Raw genomic sequence first — 19,536 nt, 5'->3', positions numbered from 1 at the left:
TTCTAACTAGGGGCAGCAGTTTTATTTCTGTACAGAATGGCTCAAAAATTGGACACCTGGAACAGGCAGAGAACTTGTTTTCATGGGGAGGGTGGTTTATTGAATTGACCGAGATTGTGGATAAAGCCATCCTTTGAGGGGCACCTGGGTGGCTCAGCCAGTTGAGCGACCGATTTCGGCTCGGGTCATGATCACGGTTTGTGAGTTCAAGCCCTGCGTCAGGCTCTGTGCTGACAGCTCAGAGCCTGGAGCCTGCTTCGGAGTCTGTGTCTCCCTCTCTCTGCTCCTCCCCCACTCATGCTCTGTCTCTCTGTGTCTCAGAAATAAATAAACATTAAAAAAATTTTTTTTGTTTTAAAAAGCCATCCTTTGATGCAGGCAATAGTTCCAGCAAGCTTTCTTCAGAAGATCTGTGTTTTAGTTACTATGTTATAGGAGATAAGTAATTCCGAATAAAGAGTGAAAAATACTCTGTGATGAAGGTATAATCACTAGTGATCTGTACTAGCTATGAGTGGGGGTTGTGGTCTATGGAAGTAATAGGAAAGATCATTGATTCCCCAATTTTTATTCTATCCTGAGTTTCTAGTCTGCATGATATTGAACAATTCTCCTACCCTACCCAATCTGCTCCTTGACTTCTTTTTTGGAAAGACATACATACTCTTGACTCATATTGTTACCTTAAGGACAAGATTACATGTTAAGATAATGCTTTGAAAAGAGAAATAGGACTGGAAAGAGTTGAAGCAGTGGGTAGTCAGATAATGATTTTGGGGATGGTGAAGTCGTAGCCATGTTTTGAATCAGGTACATTCATTGACAAACTTAAATGAAATTATAGTTAGAGCACAAAGGACACATAGGTGGTATTCCCATGGCTGCGTCTGAGGTGCACATCTCACTTCAGTGCTTTTGGTCTGCTGGAAAATGTTAGACCATATCTTACTCCCCTCTTCACACTTCCTGGAGTGCTCTTTGCTCTGCCTGGAAAACTCCATTCATCCTTTTTGACTTGCTTAGATGGAAGCTCTTTTGTGAAAACTTCTCCATTCACCCCGAGAATGTGAGTCACTTCTGCTCTCCTTTGAGTATTTGTGCACACATTTTATTTTTTAATTTTTTTTTAATGTTTATTTTTGAGACAGAGTGACAGAGTGTGAGTGGGGGAGGGGCAGGGAGAGAGGGAGACACAGAATCTGAAGCAGGTTCCAGGCTCTGAGCTGTCAGCCCAGAGCCCGACGCGGGTCTCAAACTCACGAACCGTGAGATCATGACCTGAGCCGAAGTCGGACCTTAACCAACGGAGCCACCCAGGTGCCCCTGTGCATACATTTTTGCTGCACATTTCATGGTTCTTTGTAGTTATTTTCTTACACTGAAAAAAGGAGGCTGGCACTGAGTAAGCAGAGTTGGGGCTTCCAACAAAAGAGAAGAGTATAGGAGAAACTGGATCAGAAAATTTTTGAAAACTTACAAATTTGTCTAAAGTTAGTTCCTACCTTCAGCTGGGCAGAAGCAAAACCAGGTATGCACAGAAGTATTTCCAGCTATCTAGCTGTCTCTAATCCATAGGATTTATAGGGTGTTGGAGTTTTGGTCTGGGAGGATACATTAATCTAGATGGAGCTGCAATTATTTAAAACTATAGGCACTCAATAATGGACTAGGGATTAGATGATTCCTAGATTGTAATACTTTTTTTTTTATGATCCCACATTGGAAACATACAAGAGCTAGTCTGAAAGTGAAGTGATTCAAGTGTCTATTTGCTCAAGTAAGATAGGAAAGTGAATTACTTTGTTAATTTCTAAATATTATTACACTGTGAAATAAGGTGGAGTCCTAAGTGTTTGCCAGAGTTAAAGGGAAGACTGGTAGTTCTCTGAAGACAGTAATGCAAGCCGCCTGAGATGGTAGAGTCCCCTTCCCCAGCCCCCTAAAGTAAGCCCGGAGGCAGTGGCCATTCTGCATGGTTTCTACCACTAGCACCTGATGGCCCTAGTGAAGTGGGTGGCAGTGAGGGAAGGTGGCAGAGTCCTTGGAGAATTTTTAATTTCATATCATTTAAAAAATCTTAGCATTTTTATGTTTTGCAAGGGAAGTATAGAACTTGAGAAGTTGAGGATAAAAGAGAAGGGATAGTTAATTGAATGTAGCCCATACATCTAACAGGGAGAGCTGGACAGGGGGAGGGCAGCAGAGAACTGTTGAGAGGGTTTGCTCGGATTCAGGGTGGTGAGAGGAAAGAAAGTCAAAATGAGTGGATGCAGACGGTATTGTTGCTAGCTCCAGCAGGAAGTTGAGAAAACTCCCTCTTGATGATCTATATATTTTGTATGAAATAGGAAGTAGTAAGATGGTATATCAAGAGCAGGAAGGGTGGGGGTGGGAAAGATGTCTCAAGGAAAGGGGTAAAGATTGAACCCTTTTCATTCTACCCATGATGTAGGAGAATATCCAGGCTCCCTGCAGATTTAGCTGAGGTTAGACGCCATGAGTCTGTAGAAAGTCAAGTTTTACCTTTTTGGGTTCTTCTTGAGTAGTTCCTATGGAACATGTGGAGAGCTAGAAAGATTTGCCAGTTGAGTACAAGGAGAGGGCATTGAGGTATAGGAAAAGGAGGCGCAAGCACTGAGTGACTCAAGTGCTGGTTATTGGGGTTAGGCCAGGTAGGAAAGGAAGCTGACTGGGAGAAATACAAGTCTATGTGAGGTTAAAGGAAGAGTCAAAAATCAGGTCAAGGCTGAGAGACTATAGTTGGAATATAGAATACTGAAGATAGATGATAGAATCTTTACATAGGTAAATATAGAAGGGGCTCTGGGCATTGCTGTTTTAGGGTGCAGTTGGGAACAAGGCAGATTACAGTGAAGCAATTACTGGGGTCCAGGTTGTAGCCACCATGACATCCTGGCTGACTCACAGCAGTCAAGCTGATGGTCTCCTCCTCATCAAACACTTTGTGCTTTGTCCTATGTCATCAAGTTTACACAGGGCAGATACATTACTAGAATTCTCGGTGGGTGGTGATGAATATCACTACTCACGGGTATTCAGGGATCGTTTCTAATTATTTGGAGGTGGGGAAGGATGGGAGTGTACAAATTCTTCATCCTAATTTAGTTGCATCACTGCCAACTCAAAAAGTGTTTAGAAAGTAAGTGCCTTTGTCCCTCCCTCTATTAGGCAGCACCACCAAAGACTGAGCTTGCCAAACCAGAAATCCTGTGAATCAACCTAGATGACTCTCCTGCCCTCAACCCCCACATCTCATCAATTTCCAGGGCCTGCATGGGACTTCTTCTTTCCAACCACTTTTTTAGGCCTTCAGTGTCTGTATTCATTTCCCACTACTGTCACAACAAATTACCACCAATATAAGGTTTTAAAACAACAAAAATTAATTATTTTACAGTACTATAGATACAGTATTGGTCTCAACAGGATAAAACTAAAGTGTCACCTCAAGAGCTGAGTTCCTTTTTGTAGGCTCTAAGGGAGGATCCCCTTTCCCTGCTCAGTTGGGTTAATGACAGCATTCACTGCCTTGTGGTCATAGGACTGAGGTTCACATTTTTTGTTGGCTGAAGTCCAATCCCAACTTTAGAGGCCACCCATTCCTGGGCTCCTAAACCAGGTCCAGTTCCTCTCATACTTTGAATCTCGTTCAAAGTTCACTTTATGGAACTCATATAATTATTTTAGATCCACTCAAATAATCCAGGATAAGCTCCCCATCTCGTGGTCTTTGAACTTAATCACATCCACAAAGTGTTCCAGAGATTAGGGAGTGGACGTGTTTCCTAGATTCATTATTCTGCCGACCACAGGATCCCAACCTGACGTATTTCAATAACTTCATAAGCAAGTTTCCTGGCTCTGGCATTCTCTATGCTGTTTTCAGATTAACCTTTCTAGAACAACGAATGACATGTCTCCCATGATTTAAATGCTTTACCCAGGGTCAAATTAATGCTCTTTAGCTCCCATAGGAAACAAAACAAAACAACCAAACAAGACACATTTGGATTTTGTCCTCTTTTGTTATTTTACTTTCATTCCAATCTACATTTCACTTGTTCCCAACCCTTCTTAATACTTGAAACATGCTTCCTGTGCCCATTTCTGCACCTGACTCATATTCCTTCTCCTAAACCCAGCTCAGACATCAATCACCTCCTTCAGGAAGGTTTTCCTGACACTCCCTTCCCCATAGCTATAAACACAGGATAGTGTACTTTTCTAAACACCCTTGAACCTTATGCATATTCCTATTTGGGGCATTAAACACAAATGTGTTGTGATTTTCTGGTCTATTTCACCTACAAAGTGTTTACGTTTGTGTCTCCCAGCCATATTGTGCCACTCCTAAATGTGTAATGTTGGGCAGGCTGTTTCACTTCACTATGCCTTCTCTTTCTCTTTGTGAAATTAAGGTAGCTATAGGATCTGTGAGGATTAGAACGGTGACCTGCACATAATAAGTTTTGCTAATATTAATATTCCCAACTCTCTCCACAGAGCCACCTTATAGGAGGTGTTTAATGGGTGTTTGTGGTATGGATGGGTTCATCGTGCTCCCATTAAGGTAAGAACCTTCATGCACTGCTACCCCGGGTCAGGGCTCCTCAGCAGAAGTAAGGCCCAGATTCTGCCTCATCCCCAGAGGGAGAGCTAGCCGTTGGCCCCAAAGGCAGAAGTCCTAGTGAAGTCCGTGGAAGTGATTGAGACCAGACTAACTCCCTAGGAGCCAATTATCCTTTAACTGCAACCTCCGTGAATGGAAAGCAGGAATAATGAGTGTGTCAGACATCACCGGGTAGACTTGAGGCTAGTATAGGCTGAAAAGCCAAAAAAAAAAAAAAAAAAAAAAAAAAAGACAGGTGGGATTGTGGGATTTGGGATTTAGGTGCTTATATATAGGGATATTTCTCATCAATACTAGTGGCAACTGACACCAACAGTCATGCATATCCGTTTCATCTAGGCAGGGTGTAACCATGCATGAGCACATCTAACCGTCTCAACATACTGTGAGGCTGGTATCTCATTTTTCAACTGAAGAAACAGAAGCCCAAACGTGTCCCTCAAGCCACCTGCCCCCTCCAGTGTATAGGTCTCTCCTTCCAGTCCGGATTCAGCTCCCAGGCCGTTGCCTGGCCCTCCTCCGCGTTCTAGGGAGCACCTGCCGCCCCACCCGGGGTGTCAGGTTGGGTTCGCCCCGTCCAGAATACCCGGTTCCTCCTCTCAGCCCCAGAGCCTCCTAGATCATTCACCTAGCCCTGCTGCCCTACCTCTCCCGCGCCTTCTCCACCTCTCCTGTCCCCTTCCCGCCGGCTCAGCACGGGGATTCCGAGCCCCTCCTCCCACCTCCGCCCCCGCTCTTATAGCTCCTTCTGGCCCCGCCCGCGGCATTATAGCTCCTCCCACACCCTGTCTCGGCTCCTCCTACCTGGCGAGTTCGGACCGCAGCCTCCTGGCTCCGCCTCTCAGCTCCGTTCCGAACGTTTAGCCTCGCCCACATCCCCGCCCATGGCCTCTCCTCCCCGGCGGGCTCTGCCCTCACTCCCTTGGCTCCTCCTCTCAGCTCCGCCTCCGACTCCTAGCTCCTTATGGCCCCGCCCCAGACCTTCTAGCTCCTCCTCCTGGCCCCGCCCCGACTTCCTAGGGCCGCCCGTGGCCCCGCCCCTGGCCCCCTCCTCTCCCCCCGCCCTGGCCGCTCCGCTCCTCCCCGCGCCCGGCCCGGCCCGCCCCGCCCCCGGCCCCTGGCTCCTTTTCTCCCGCCGGCTCTGGCCCGCGCTCCGCTGATCGGTCCGCGGAAGCCCGCGAGCGTTCGAGCCGCTAGGGAACTCCGCGCCGTCAGATTTTCAGGTTCGCCTCTGTGTCCTGGCGCCACCGCGCCCTCCCTTCCGAGTAAGTGCCTCCCGGGCGCGCCGGTCTCTCCCACACCCTCGCGGGGCTCCCCCGGCCTCTGGGCTGTGGGCTGCTCCTGGGGGCGCGCTTTCCGCTCCCCTAGACTTTCGGGAGTGAGTGGGTGTGAGTGGGTGCATGTGAGCGAGTGTGTGTGTAAGTGTGTGTGCAGGAGCCCACAGCTCCGGAAACTCCCCGGAGTTTTGTCCAGTTTCTCCGTCGCAGCGACTAATCTGAGACCTCCAGCTAGCAGCCCTTACCGACTTGGGCCGACCCCTTAACTTCCACCTCTTGCCCTGAGTCCCACTCGCGATTCCTTCCTTCCTTCCTTCTGTAGACGCGGCCCCCGCTATGTTGTCATGCCTGCCTGTTAAGAGCTCATCCTGTCCAGAGGACTGCCCGGGTTATCACGATGCCCCAGATTGCAGACCGAGATGCTGGCCTGAGATTGTAATCCTACCCTGCATTGTAAAACGGGCAGACTAGAGTTTTTGCCTTGAGATCGTTTGGTGGAGATTTGCTTTGAAGAAGAAAGGTGTGTGTGTGTGTGTGTGTGTGTGTGTGTGTGTGTGTGTGTCCGTCCTTGTGCCCGCTCGTGTGACATTCGAGCCCAAAGCACCTGATGCAGGAACATCTGATGAATGCCTTCGGACCCAGGGAAGCTGATAAGCATGTTCAAGCCAGGCTGACCAACCAAACTTTGACATTTCTGAAGGATGTTTATTGATTCAGTGACACAGTAATGCTAAAGCCAGCTAATTAACCAAAACACAGCACTCGGTAAAAAGGGTAGTAACCTGCGGGATCATGGAAGGAAGGGGACAGTATTGGAGAGCCCATTCTTGCAACGAAATCCTTGATTTACTTAAGACTGATAATTCCATGCCTCTGTAAATTATTTTATTGGGGGTGGGGTCAATACTACCTCAATGTAGGGTACATTTCTGCATTAAAAAAAAGTTAGGGGCGCCTGGGTGGCACAGTCCATTGAGTGTTCGACTCTTGATCTCAGCTCAGGTCTTGATCTCACAGTCCTATGTTCAAGCCTAATGTTGGGCTTCTCACTGGGCATGAGGCCTACTTTAAAAAAAAAAAAGTTAATTTAAAAGTTTAATTTTAATCTGTACTTGAATCCAAGCATAAAATGATTCCCTGGTTGCTGTGGTTCCATCCAATTCTAAGTCTCTGAATTCTGTATCTCGCTTTATTCTTGCTATGTTCTTGCCGTGAAAGTAGAGATCCCCATAAAATTTCCCCACTTCCTTGATAAGAATTCATTTAAGACATGCTGATATGGAGAAGACATATCAAATAGAAAATTTTCATTGAGGTGTAAGGGTGGCAGAAAACTTGGTGGCTAAAGGAAATCACCAAAACAGAGCAGCCTTTAAGTTGCCATTGTCTCTTGGCATATGAATGCACGAGTTGATAAATCACTTTAAGTGCTGCTTATCACAGCAGATATTTTTATCCTGGTTTCAATCCTGTGTTAACACAAAAGTGTTTCCACAGCGTTTTAACTAAGGAAACATTATGCTGTGAAATGTAAGCATATGACTCCATCTGTCTTAAAGGAAAGAAATAATTATCACACTTAATTAAACACCTGGAAACATTTATTGCCACCTTCTAATTAGATCTGTCATGGGGAGTTAAGTCAGCAAGTTATTGCTAATATTCTAGCTGGTAACACAATTAGCTTTTCTGTAGATTTTTGGACGGCTGTTTCCCCCACCCCCATACCCATTAATTGCCTCTTCCGTCCCTTGCCCACCTTTTGAGTTTTTACCTGTAATTTGAGTAACTTGTTTGGGACAGTGAATTCTGCCTACCCTCCTGTAAAATGTGAAAGCTTTAGATATTGGATGTTTCGTATTAACTGTTTTGCATGAACAGATGTAGGCCTCCTAAGCCATTATATTCATCTAGGTTATCTGATAATAAATCACTGAATAGAAGAAAAGTATAGTGATTCTGCACGAATGGGCCCTTAAAATTTTTTTTCTTTAAGGGAGGCCTTTAATCTCATGTGCCTTTTGGTCTAGTGTGTTTAAATTCAATGAGAAAACGGGTGGTGTGACCTGGAAAATCTCATCTTCGTTGTCCCTTAATTTTCTGTTTCTGACTAGATTACCAGATAGAGTCTTCATCTTGGTAGTGATGTGTTGTGAGCACAGGCCGTTGTGGGTTCCCAACAGAATGGAGGAAACCGAGGGTGAACGTGTACACAAGGACCAGAAACAGAGTTATTTTATGAGGTCTGTTCTCTGCAACTCTTTGCTCTGTTGAAATTGGAGGAAAGGATGTGTGGAGAGAAATGATTGCATCCAAACAGTACTCATTAGGAAATGCCATGTTGGGGGAGGAGTGAGTTTCTAGATGGTTTATGGCTCCTGGTAGCTTCACAGAGCTGATCCTTGCAAGGGAGACTGCCACATGGCTGGGCGCTATAGAGGTCTTAAAGTTAATTGATCCACCTAATCCTTTTCTGCTTGGGACAGCCTCTTGGAACGAACACATTTCCTCCCGGAAGATTTCAAAGATTTCATCGGTGCTCAGTCAGAACGGAGTTTTGTTTCCACACCTCACAGAATTGTCTGTTCCCCATCCCCTCCATCTTGGCACACGTTGAAGGAATTGGACATGGGGTCATCTTCAGAAGGCAGGGGAGGATCAGTGATAACACGTAAGGGCCACCTGTTCTCTCATGGAGGGGAAAGGGAGCGTTAGTGTCATCCCAGGACCAGGAACGCTGCTTTGGGCAACGGGGCCATGCACAGGGGCCTACCTGGATAAAAGAGTGGCCAGTGTCCCCTCACGTGGCATTCTCAGAGCCTGAGCTCTGATACAGAAGTTCAGGGAAGCACTGGGTGTGGTGGTAGATTAACTTTTATCACCTCACCCCTCCTCACGCTGACCACATCCTGCGTTTAATACCAAATGCACACAGTAAGAACTCAACAAACACTAGAAAGGAGCTTTGAACACCCGAACCTGTATGTTTTCCTGTGGGTAACAATTTACTTTCCACTCTCCTGTCCCTGGTTTTGATGACTGTGGCCCTGGAATCTGAGCCGACTGCAGTTTCTAGACTTTTGTCCATCAGTGGTGTTTACCAACAGCTGAACATGGATGATTTTTCAGGGTAAAAAAAAAAAAATTCAGTGAACCTTGTTGCAAAATGTAAATGAGATCAAGTAGTATCCAGTGGACATCAGTTGGCATTCCACAGTTTGGTGTAAGAGGAGGAAATGAGCTACAAGTGGAGAGTAGATAATTCTAGAAACGAGAGGCACCAGGCCCTTTAGAGACCACCTGGCCAGTGGGTCTAAGACCATAACTTTTGCTGTTGTACAAGTCTGGAGGTGCATCCCCTCAGGCCAACTTGAAGGAGGGGAGCATCGTTCTTTCACACAGCAGGGATTTATTGACCTCCTACTGTGTGCACAGTCCTGCACAACCCTCTCATGTTCACACAGAGGGTTCTAGGGTTGTTGGAAACTTAGGAAGATGTTGGTAGGAACAGGCAACTGCCCCAGGTCTCTTGACAGTGGCAAAAGTGGGTTTAGAATTCTTCTGTTTCACAAAGTGCAGGCACTTCCTTAGGATAGAAGAACCATTTTCAAAACGTTTTAATTTCACAGTAATAAGAAACCCAGGGACGCCTGGGTGGCTCAGTTGGTTATGCATCTAACTCTTGATTTCAGCTCAGGGCATGATCTCATGGTTTGTGAGTTTGAGGCCCGAGTAGGGCTCAGCGCTGACAGCCTGGAGCCTACTTGGGATTCTCTCTTCCTTTCTCTTTCTGCCCCTCCCCCGCTCATGCCTGCGCATGCTCTCTCTCTTTCAAAATAAACATTAAAAAAAAAAAGAAAGAAACTGAAATAAGCACATTTCTTCTGATGTCTTTTTCAAAAAACCAGCAGTATAATTGTGATAAGCCTGATTCCATAGGACTTTGTTTCCTTAGCCTTTTATGTCGGGCAGAGAAGTTACCTGAGAAACTTGTTTTAAAATGTCATAGGCTGTGCACTAATCACTTAATACCCACCCATCCTTTTAGAGGGCTGCTTTTTCTCTAGAAGCAGGTACTTAGGGTTCAGAACCAAGGTAGCAGAGGTTCAGAATCATCTGCAGGGTTAGACGGGCCTTGACAAATTTGTTTGCCTACCATTGTGTTTTTTTATGTAGAATGAGAGGGATTCTAGACCAACAGGACAGTATTTCTCTCAAGGTGACTGGGGGCCAGGGGTGCAATCATCTTCCCCACCAGAAAAAAATGGGTGAGAGGTCACAGGAATGGGCCTCTGCTCGAGCACCCCAAGCTAACTTATAAACAAATTGAGGTTTGTTTCTTTAATAACAGAGAATGGAATGAAATCCAAAATTCCACTTGTTGTAGTTTCCGTAAACATTGGAAAAAGGATGATTTTTAGTTTAGTCACGAAGTGGTTGGTTCACATGAGTCTGCAGGAATCAGCTGTTCATGTCTCAGCCACACTGGCTGTGTGACTTTGGACAATCCACTTAACCTCTCTGGGCCTGTTTCTTCACCTAAAAACTGGGGATAGTATTTACATCATGGGTTTGTTTTGTGGATTGAAAAGCACAGTGTTCCTCTCCTGTTGTCCAGTGTGCAGAAGACACCCAGAAAGCAGTGGGGTTTTCTGGCTTGGCTAAATTGGTCTCATTTCAAGAGGATGGTGTCTGTACTGGGTTATAGCAGAGTGGAGAGGGAGAGTGATAACTTGTACCACATGTGCTTTTAGCCTGAACTTTCTTTTTTTTTTTTTTTTTTTTTTTTTTTTCCTGTAATGATGCCAGAGGAGCCCAGAGAATGGGGTGAATATAGCACCATTTCAATGATTCCCAGCTGCAAGGTCATGTGATTATAGAGCGAAATCTTGCTGCTCCCACTCAGGCTAAAGAGAAAGGAGCCAGAGCAGGGCATCTGGGTTTTATGTGTCTGAGCATGAGAAGAGCCACGACATCCTGGTAGCCTCCCTGTGCATGAGGGAAACTTTAAAAATCATGTTGCAGGGGTGCCTGGAGGGCTCAGTCGGTTGAGTGTCCGGCTTTGGCTTGGGTCATGAGTTCGAGCCCTGCATCGGGCTCTGTACTGACAGCTTGGAGCCTGGAGCCTGCTTTGGATTCTGTGTCTGCCTCTCTCTCTGCCCCTCCCCTGCTCGTTCTTGTTCTCTCTCTCAAAAATAAAGAAACATTAAAAGAAAATTTAAAAACCTGTTGCAGTTCAGAAGTGAGCCTTGGGTTGGCCTTTCACCCCGGAAGTCCTTGTTTAAAAGAGGTAACAGATGAAACCAGATTATCCAAGACAGACAGGAAGATAGGTCTCAACGGCCCTTGATGTTGCAAAGGGACTCTTGCTAGCATGTCCTCGAGGGAAGTTGTGAGGTTTTCAGAGGGTGGGGATACATCTTCAGGGCTGTCCACTGGGGCAAGGTCTGCTGGGCACACTGCTCGCTCTCTCTCTCTCTCTCTCTCACTCTCTCTGTCTCTCTCGCAGGGCACGCAGTAAACTCACACGTGTTTGAAAGGAGCCAACCTTCTCCTCTCCTGATCATTATTTAAAAAAAAAAAAAAGTGCACCTGTGCAGCTCAGTCGGTTCAGCATCTGACGCTCAGTTTTGGCTCAGGTGCCGATCTCACGGTTTGTTGTGATCGAGCCCCACGTCGGGCTCCATGCTGACAGGGCAGAGCCTGCTTGGGATTCTCTGTCCCCTTCTGTCTCACTCTCTCTCTCTCTCTCTCTGCCCCCCTCCCACTCGAGCTGTCTCTGTCTCTCTCAAAATAAACAAACTTAAAAAAAAAAGAGTTTTCTTACAATATGACTGTCCACCAGAGTGAAGGAGGCAGGGGTTGTGGTGTGTGCCTACACACACAGATACAACTGAGGAATTCTGCAGAAATGCCAGTCTTGTGAGAAAACCTGCAGACGCAATGTTGGCGACAGAATGCAGAGTTCAGAGCAAGTTTGATGAATCAGACCTTCAAGAAGTCAAGTCTCCCACTTGGTTGCAACCACTCAGTGATCAGGAAGTAATTCCTTTGTTTTCCTTGCTCCTCTCTTTAAAAAGATGAGGTCGTTTTCTGAGAAATGGCTGGTGTTTGATTAAATACTGTCACCACCCTAGGGCAGAGCAGTCGGGTTTAGTAACAGGAATCCCTTTGCCTCCGTGAAGGGAGAGGCCCCCAGGAACCCACAGAGTGTACCTGGGACAGGTGAATGAGCTCACACCTCCTCTCTTAGCCACTTTGCTCCTTTGCCTTTCTGGCCTGGAATGGTCAATAGTGCCTCAGAGAACGGCTGGTATCACTTGTCAGGGTAAGAGACCATCTGTCAGTAGGGAGGATGCAGGGGGTCCCTGCCCTGAGTGCCCTAAGTGGGATAGTGGTTATCTGTGCAGCCACAAAGGTGATACACCAAATGAAACGAACTTTTATAGTGTGCTCCCAAGCTGACTGCAGGTCAGAATCACCTGGGACCCTGGACACAAAAGGTGCAGATTCCTGGGCCCCACCTACTATAGGATCACAAAGGCTGGGCCTGGTAATCGGTATTTTTTTATGTTTATTTTTAACTTATTTTTGAACAACAGCCGGGGAGAGGCAGAGAGAGAGAGAAAGAGGGAGACACAGAATCCAAAGCAGGCCCCAGCTTCTGAGCTGTCAACCCAGAGCCTGACATGAGGCTTGAACCCATGAACTACGAGACCGTGACCTGAGCCGAACTTAGACGTCCAACCAATGAGCTACCCAAGTGCCCCTTTGTTGTTGTTGTTGATTTTTAATATTTATTTTTGAGAGAGAGAGAGAGAGAGAGAGATACCAAGGGCAAAGGAATGGCAGAGAGAGAAGGGGGCAAAGGATCATAAGCAGGCACTGACCACAGAGAGCCTGATGTGGGGCTCAAACTTGAACCACAAGATCATGACCTGAGCCCAAGATGGACAAAGTCCCAGGCACCCCAAATCTGTATTTCTTGACTGATGCATTACAATCTCAAACCCCCTAGCCGGGGAGACCTGTTGTTTGTCTTGTTCTATAAAGATTAGTCAGGCAGCAGATACCTGTAGGGTTGTTTTTTGTTTGTTTGTTTTGGAGCGAGGGGTGCTTTTGGCAGTGGAAAGAGCAAATCTCTTGAAAGCACAGCATGGCTTTAAAGTTTAAAGAAGATTAAAATGAACTCGCACAAAATGAACACCTGTGTACCCATCCTGAGAAATAGCAAAGTGGTTTTTCTAGTAGGCCTTCCCCGGGTTGAGAAATGTTGACCCAACGATGAGGTCAGAAACAAAAAATAACAACCAAAACCAATAGTGGTGTCCCACGACGAGATAAAGGAACTGAGAGCCATGAAGCAGAGACATCGGGGAATGTGCTCAGCGTTCATTAGTTAAAACTCTAGATATCAAGTCAGTGGCTATGCTGACATCATCGGCTAGTGTGCTGGCAGACTGGAGGCCATCTCTTGGGGCTTTGTTGATCACTCATGTAGGATGGACGTGCTTTTTTCAGGAGTGGCAGATGCTGGGAGGAGCTCCAGGCCCAAGTGGCCTGTTAGGCCTACTCTAGGCCTCCTCCCTGTCATGAGGTCTTGTTCCCAGAGTGGCCCTCTGTTTTCAAATATGGTGGGCAAAGGGAAAATGGAGAACAGGCTGTTTTCTCTCTTTAATGCCATTTGCTATAACTTCCTCCTCTTCTCCTTTTTCTCTTCCTCCTCTCCCCCGCCCCTTCCGCCCTTCCCCCTCTACCTCTTCCTCCTCCTGCTTCTTTTTTAGATTTCTTTTTCTTTTTTGCATTTTGAGTTGGGCTGATACTTGAGACTTTCTCCCCTATTTCTGAATTCTGGTCACTTTTCAATTTATCATTCTAATAAGGGCCATGGAGAATATTAAAGGTCTGCCACCAATGATACATACTAGTAATTTTAGTAGAACCACTGTCTTTCCCTCTAGGTTTAGACATTTGACCAGAGACCAACAAGGATGGAAATGGACCAATCTGAGTCACGCTTGAGCCCTTCCTCTCTAGGCAGCATGCCAGGGGGCCTTCAAGTCTCACAATGTGGGGAAAGGGGTAGACGGACGAGGCCGGATGGTGGCTTGCAGAGACCGAGAGCTCGGGCAGTGGATTAACCAGCCTGGTCTTCCCGATACCCACGTGGACTCTGGGTTCCCTCCAGGCACACCCCTAATTTACCTTCAATCAGTTCTGTTCCCTTTTATGGTTGCCCATGGCGTTTGTATATTCATGATAATAAATAGTATGCTGTATCGCTGTATCAGTTTGCTGGCACTGCTATAACAAAACCAGACTGAGTGGCTTTAACAGCAGGTGTGTGTTTCTCACAGTTCTGGAGGGCAGAAGACCAAACTCAAGGTTGATTTCTCCTGAGGCCTTTTACTGTGGCTTGCAGGCCGCCACCTTTCTCTTGTTTTCTCGCCCAGCCTTTTTTTCTTTTTTTCCATGTGCTTGTGTCCTTGATGTCTCTCTCTCTTTATTAAGGACGCCAGTTCTGTTACATTCGGTCCCCACCCTTGTGATCTCATTTCCCTTTAATTATCTCTTTAAAGGTCATATCTCCAAATACCCTTATGTTGGGAGTTGGGGCTCCAAGCTATGAGTTTTTGGGGAAGCAGTTCTATCTAGAACAACCACTTTTGTAAAGGATATTACAAATATGATAGTGTCAGGGTTTATGTTTACTATGTATCGTATCCAGAAATCATGGTTATTATTTTTCACTTTAAACAATTACCTTTTGAAAAAATTAAAACATGAGGAAAAAAGTGGTTTTTTTTCTGTTTATCAACTTACTTACTATATTTGGGGCTCTTCATTCTTTAGTGTAGACCCACATTTCCATCAGGTGTTTTTTTGTCTTCCAGCCTTTAGAACTTCCTTTATTATTTCTTGTCGCTCAGATCTGCTGGCAACAAATTCTGTCAACTTCTTTTGTGCATATGCCTTTAATGTCTGTGTGTCCAGTTTTCTCCTTAAATGTTTATTTATTTATTTTTGAGAGAGAGAAAGAGGGAGAACACAAGAAGAAGGGGCAGAGAGAGAGGAAGACAGAATCTGGAGGAGGCTCCAGGTGCTGAGCTGTCAGCACAGAGCCCAATGCGGGGCTCGAACTCACAAACCGTAAGATCATGACCTGAGTCAAAGTTGGACACTTAACCAACTGAGCCACCCAGGCACCCCCAATTTCCCTTTTATAAGGACACCAGTCATATTGTCTTAGGGCTTACCCTGACGGCCTCATTTTAATTGAATCATGTCTTTAAAGATCCAAATCACCTAATATAGTCCTGTTTTGAGGTACTGGGGTTAGGGCTTCAACAGTTGATTTTTGGAGGCTGTAACAATTAGGACACTTTAGGTGGCATGTAAGAAAATGCCCCACTAACAGAGGTTTGAGCGGTAAAGTCATTAACTTTATAAACAGAGGGCAGTCTGGGGTTGGTCCCACCCGAGGTTTAACCAATGGCTCAAATCACCAGGAACCAGGTTCTTTTCGTCCTTCCCTCTCCCATCCTTAGCATGTTACCTATTCTAATGCAAAGTTGCTGCCTCATGGGCAGAAAATGGCATGCTTAGCAACAGGCATTGCATGCTGTCCCCAACCTCATTCAAAGGCAGGAAGTGTGTGTGTGTGTATGTGTGGAGGGGAGATACGGGGCACAGAGAGGGTGGTGATAAATCTGTTCTGTAGTGTCCATCTCTTTACATCCGGGGGTGAGATCTTTCTTGAAGTCTCCTCAAGCCTCACTGGGCAGAACTGAGTCAATGGCTACAAATGAAGCCTTGAAAGTGAGTAGGAGTTGTTGAGGGAAAACTCTCCGGTGGGAGGTTGGCTGTGGCCATAGGAAGAAGGGAGAGGACATGATGAGGCCCCAGGTTCCCACGCTCTAGAAGCTGTGTAACTAAGGCCATCGCTATTCCTGATAATAATAAAACCAGGTTTTATTGGAATTAAAACTAAACACCTATGATGAGTAGTTGGGAGAAAAACAGAAGATGTGAGAGGTGTTGAAAATCACATATACTTGGGGCGCCTGGGTGGCGCAGTCGGTTAAGCGTCCGACTTCAGCCAGGTCACGATCTCGCAGTCCGTGAGTTCGAGCCCCGTGTCAGGCTCTGGGCTGATGGCTCGGAGCCTGGAGCCTGTTTCCGATTCTGTGTCTCCCTCTCTCTCTGCCCCTCCCCCGTTCGTGCTCTGTCTCTCTCTGTCCCAAAAATAAATAAAAAACGTTGAAAAAAAAAGATTAAAAAAAAAAAAAAAGAAAATCACATATACTTAATAACTACTGGCAGTGACTTTTTAATGCTAAGGGCCATGAGTTTATAAAAATAGCCATACTTACTTTGGAGATGGCACCCTACATCCAAACCTGGAAGATGTCCATCAAATAGAGAGGTCTTCGTGTTCCTGGAAATGCTCACGACCAAATAGCAGTAATCATGACCATTTATGGAGTACTTACACGGGATCAGCCACTGTGCTGAGTGCCTCATACGTGTTATTTCGTTTCATCTTGGTAATAGATCTGTGAGAATGGTATTAGTGTTTGTTTTTTAAAATTTTTGTTTGATGTTATTTATTTTTGTGAGAGAGAGAGACAGCACAAGTAGGGGAGGGGCAGAGAGAGGGAGACACTGAATCCGAAGCAGGCTCCAGGCTCTGAGCTGTTAGCACAGAGCCCAACTCGGGGCTTGAACTCATGAAGTGTTGAGATCATGGCCTGAGCCCAAGTCGGACACTTAACTGACTGAGCCACCCAGGCGCCCCGACAATGGTATTAGTGTTAATCCGCATTTACAGGTGAGGAATTGAGTTTGGGGAGGTTAAGCAAACCCCCAGATGGCTGGCGGAGCTGGGATTCATACCCCGGAAGTTCAACTGCCTCCCTTAGGTGTGCTCTGAGCTGCCGCAGGGCAGTCCTTCTCCATAAAACTGCTACAAACTCCCTCATTTTCTGGGAACTCGCAAAGGCTGTTACCTCCCCGGCCAGCCAGTGTCTCCTTCATGGATAAAAGTCCTGTGATTATTTCAGATGTAATTCACATTTCAGAGTAAGAGTGTGGACCTTCAGAACCCATGGAATGGCACCTCTCAAGTGGAGAAGGTTAACTTGGATGTCTTATTTTTTATGGGGAAAATGACGGACGAGGTAAATAAACCCAGAGAAATGTATCTTCTGTCGTTGGCTCGTGCAGCAGAGTGCCAGTCTGAATGTTGGTAAATCTGCCCTCGGGTTTATAGAGTGTTGCGTGAGGCAGATTTCCTAAAAGCTGGGACAGCTTCTTGACAGTCACAGTGCAGAGTCTGCACCCTGGGGAATACCTAGGCAGCTAGGGGTTGGCCGTAGTAGTACTGTGTATGCTTCTTGTCCCTCTGGTGGCTCTGATGCCAGCAACACAGCACGGTCACTGCTCCAGTGTCCCGTCCCCACAGCTCAGAACCAGCGCAGACCCCGTGAGCCTGTATTTCTTCACTCATTTCCTGACCTCATGTTGCTAAAGCTCTAACAACACTTTGCATGTGACAGTTCAGTTAGATTTTAGGATTGCTAAAGTTTTGGGGGAAAAGTTTTGTTCATTTGCAGCCTGAAGCTACTGTTGCTAATAGCTTGCCTGGGGGCGCTGAGTAAGGGAGAGAATAAGGGGTGTAAATAATTATGGGAACTGGAAGATGTATGCTGAATGTTACAACTTTGAGTCAAGTGGTGACTCTCACGTCTGTAAGAACCCAGTTGTCTGTAAGAACCCAGTCGGTATCCAACAGCTTTTGGCTATTCCAGTAGGCGTCCAAGAAGGTTTTTTTTTTTTTTTTTCCTTTGCAACAAGGTGTTTTTATTAAAGCGTGTGGACAGGACCCCTAGGCAGAAAGAGCTGCCAAGAGGTCATTTTATAAAGTTTATTTATTTATTTTGAGAGAGTGAGAGCATGGGGTGGGGAGACAGGCAGGGAGAGAGAATCCCAAGCAGGCTCTGCACTGACAGCACAGAGCCTGAGGTGGGGCTCGAACCCCTAAACCATGAGACCATGACCTGAGCCGAAGTCAAGAGTCTGATGCTTAACTGACTTAGCCACCCAAAGCTCCCCGCCCCGCCGCCCCCCCCCCCCCCACCAGGTAATTTTGAATTGACATTGCCTTCGGCATATTTTGGAGCACCCTATTTGCTTGTGAAATGTTATAAGGAAAGTTTTAATCAGACCATTATAGATGCAATCATTTGCTTTAAACGTGAAAGTTTCATTGAAACAGAAATCCTTCCTAAGACACCCGCTCCCAGCCGGTTTGTTCCAGGGCTCCTTTGTCCTCTATACCTTGGAATCTCTTCCATCACTTGGCTCTTTTTGTGCTGACACACCTTGATTTTCTTTAATGCTTTTTTTTTCAAACCTTTGCATTGTAAAATAAAACATAAATACCCAAACCCACAGAAAACAAACACACACTTGAGTGACTTTACTGTAACAGGAACGCTCATATAACCATCACTCCGGGCAAGAAATAGCATTTGGCCAGCCACGCCACAAGTGCCTTTGCATACCCACCCCCAGTCACGTTCTCCTTCGTCCCTCCAAAAGTAAATGCCATCCTGACTTTTATTGTAATCACTTCCTTGGATCTCTTCATGGTTTTATCCCCCAAGCGAGCAGCCTGACCCAACAATAGTTTAGTATTGCTCATTTTTTAAAAAACTTGTAATCTCTTGTAATCTGCAGATTCCCTTAACATCCTCCCCCATTTGAAAAAAAAATGTATATATATATTTTTGTTATTGTTGAAGGAGCTGGGCTGTTTGATCTGTAGAGTTTCTCACAGTGTTGATAACAAGAAAGATGTGCACTCTTGGTGGAGTGAAGCTTGTGCCTTTGCCCACTATTTCCTGCATCTGGGTCAGGAGACTTGATCACACTCAGGTTTGATCCCTTTGGTAAGATTACAAGTGTTGTCGGGTTCTTTGACGGAAGGCTTCTTCCACTCTTTTTTTGCCTTTAGCGGCTGTCAGTCCTCAGTGTCTGGTTCCATTCGTTCATTGGCAGTTGCAGAATGGTATATTCTAATTCCACCATTTTGGTTTTATTTACTAGTTGGAATCATCTTATAAGGATAGACTCCCCTTTTGTCTGGAATCCCTGTTTTGTTTTGTTTTTTAATGAGATATTTCAGGACTATAATCCCGACACTAGGGATGGTCATTCACTGGAGTGGTCATTGTTTTTAGGTCTTTTTACTCATCAGAGCTGGGAAAATACATCCATAGACATAGAAACATCTATCTACAAGCATATGCACACATGTGAAAATAAAATACACTGTGAGTTCATATTGATAGTTCCAAGGCAAGTTCAAGACGGTAAGTTTTTGTTCAGCCTCTTTTATATTACATTTGTTATTTTCTTTCTTCCATGCTTAGAATCCTGGTATTTTAGTCACACACAGGGGAGATAGAATGTCTTATAATTACCTATTTTGATTGTCCTGTAATACACATAAGCAATCTCCAAATAATCAGGTTTGATTAGCAAAACAGTAAAAATCATTTCTTTGGCATATGCCGTAGTCATTCCTCCCCAGTTTTTTTGTGG

General features: G+C 45.6%; 1 protein-coding gene across 1 annotated transcript in view; it reads left to right on the top strand.

The window, feature by feature from the left end:
• The first annotated feature begins 5,758 nt into the window (after positions 1–5,758).
• The window catches only part of TNFAIP8 (TNF alpha induced protein 8), a 132,779-nt gene continuing 119,001 nt past the window's right edge, over positions 5,759–19,536 (top strand). The window contains exon 1 of the mRNA XM_058738315.1: positions 5,759–5,916. Coding sequence (XP_058594298.1) covers position 5,916 — 1 coding nt within the window. The 5' untranslated portion in view covers positions 5,759–5,915. The remainder of the gene's footprint in view (positions 5,917–19,536) is intronic.

The sequence above is a fragment of the Neofelis nebulosa genome, chromosome 1 (assembly GCF_028018385.1).
Source record: "Neofelis nebulosa isolate mNeoNeb1 chromosome 1, mNeoNeb1.pri, whole genome shotgun sequence".
Classification (NCBI taxonomy): Eukaryota; Metazoa; Chordata; class Mammalia; order Carnivora; family Felidae; genus Neofelis; species Neofelis nebulosa.
This window is presented reverse-complemented; position numbering and strand designations above follow the sequence as displayed.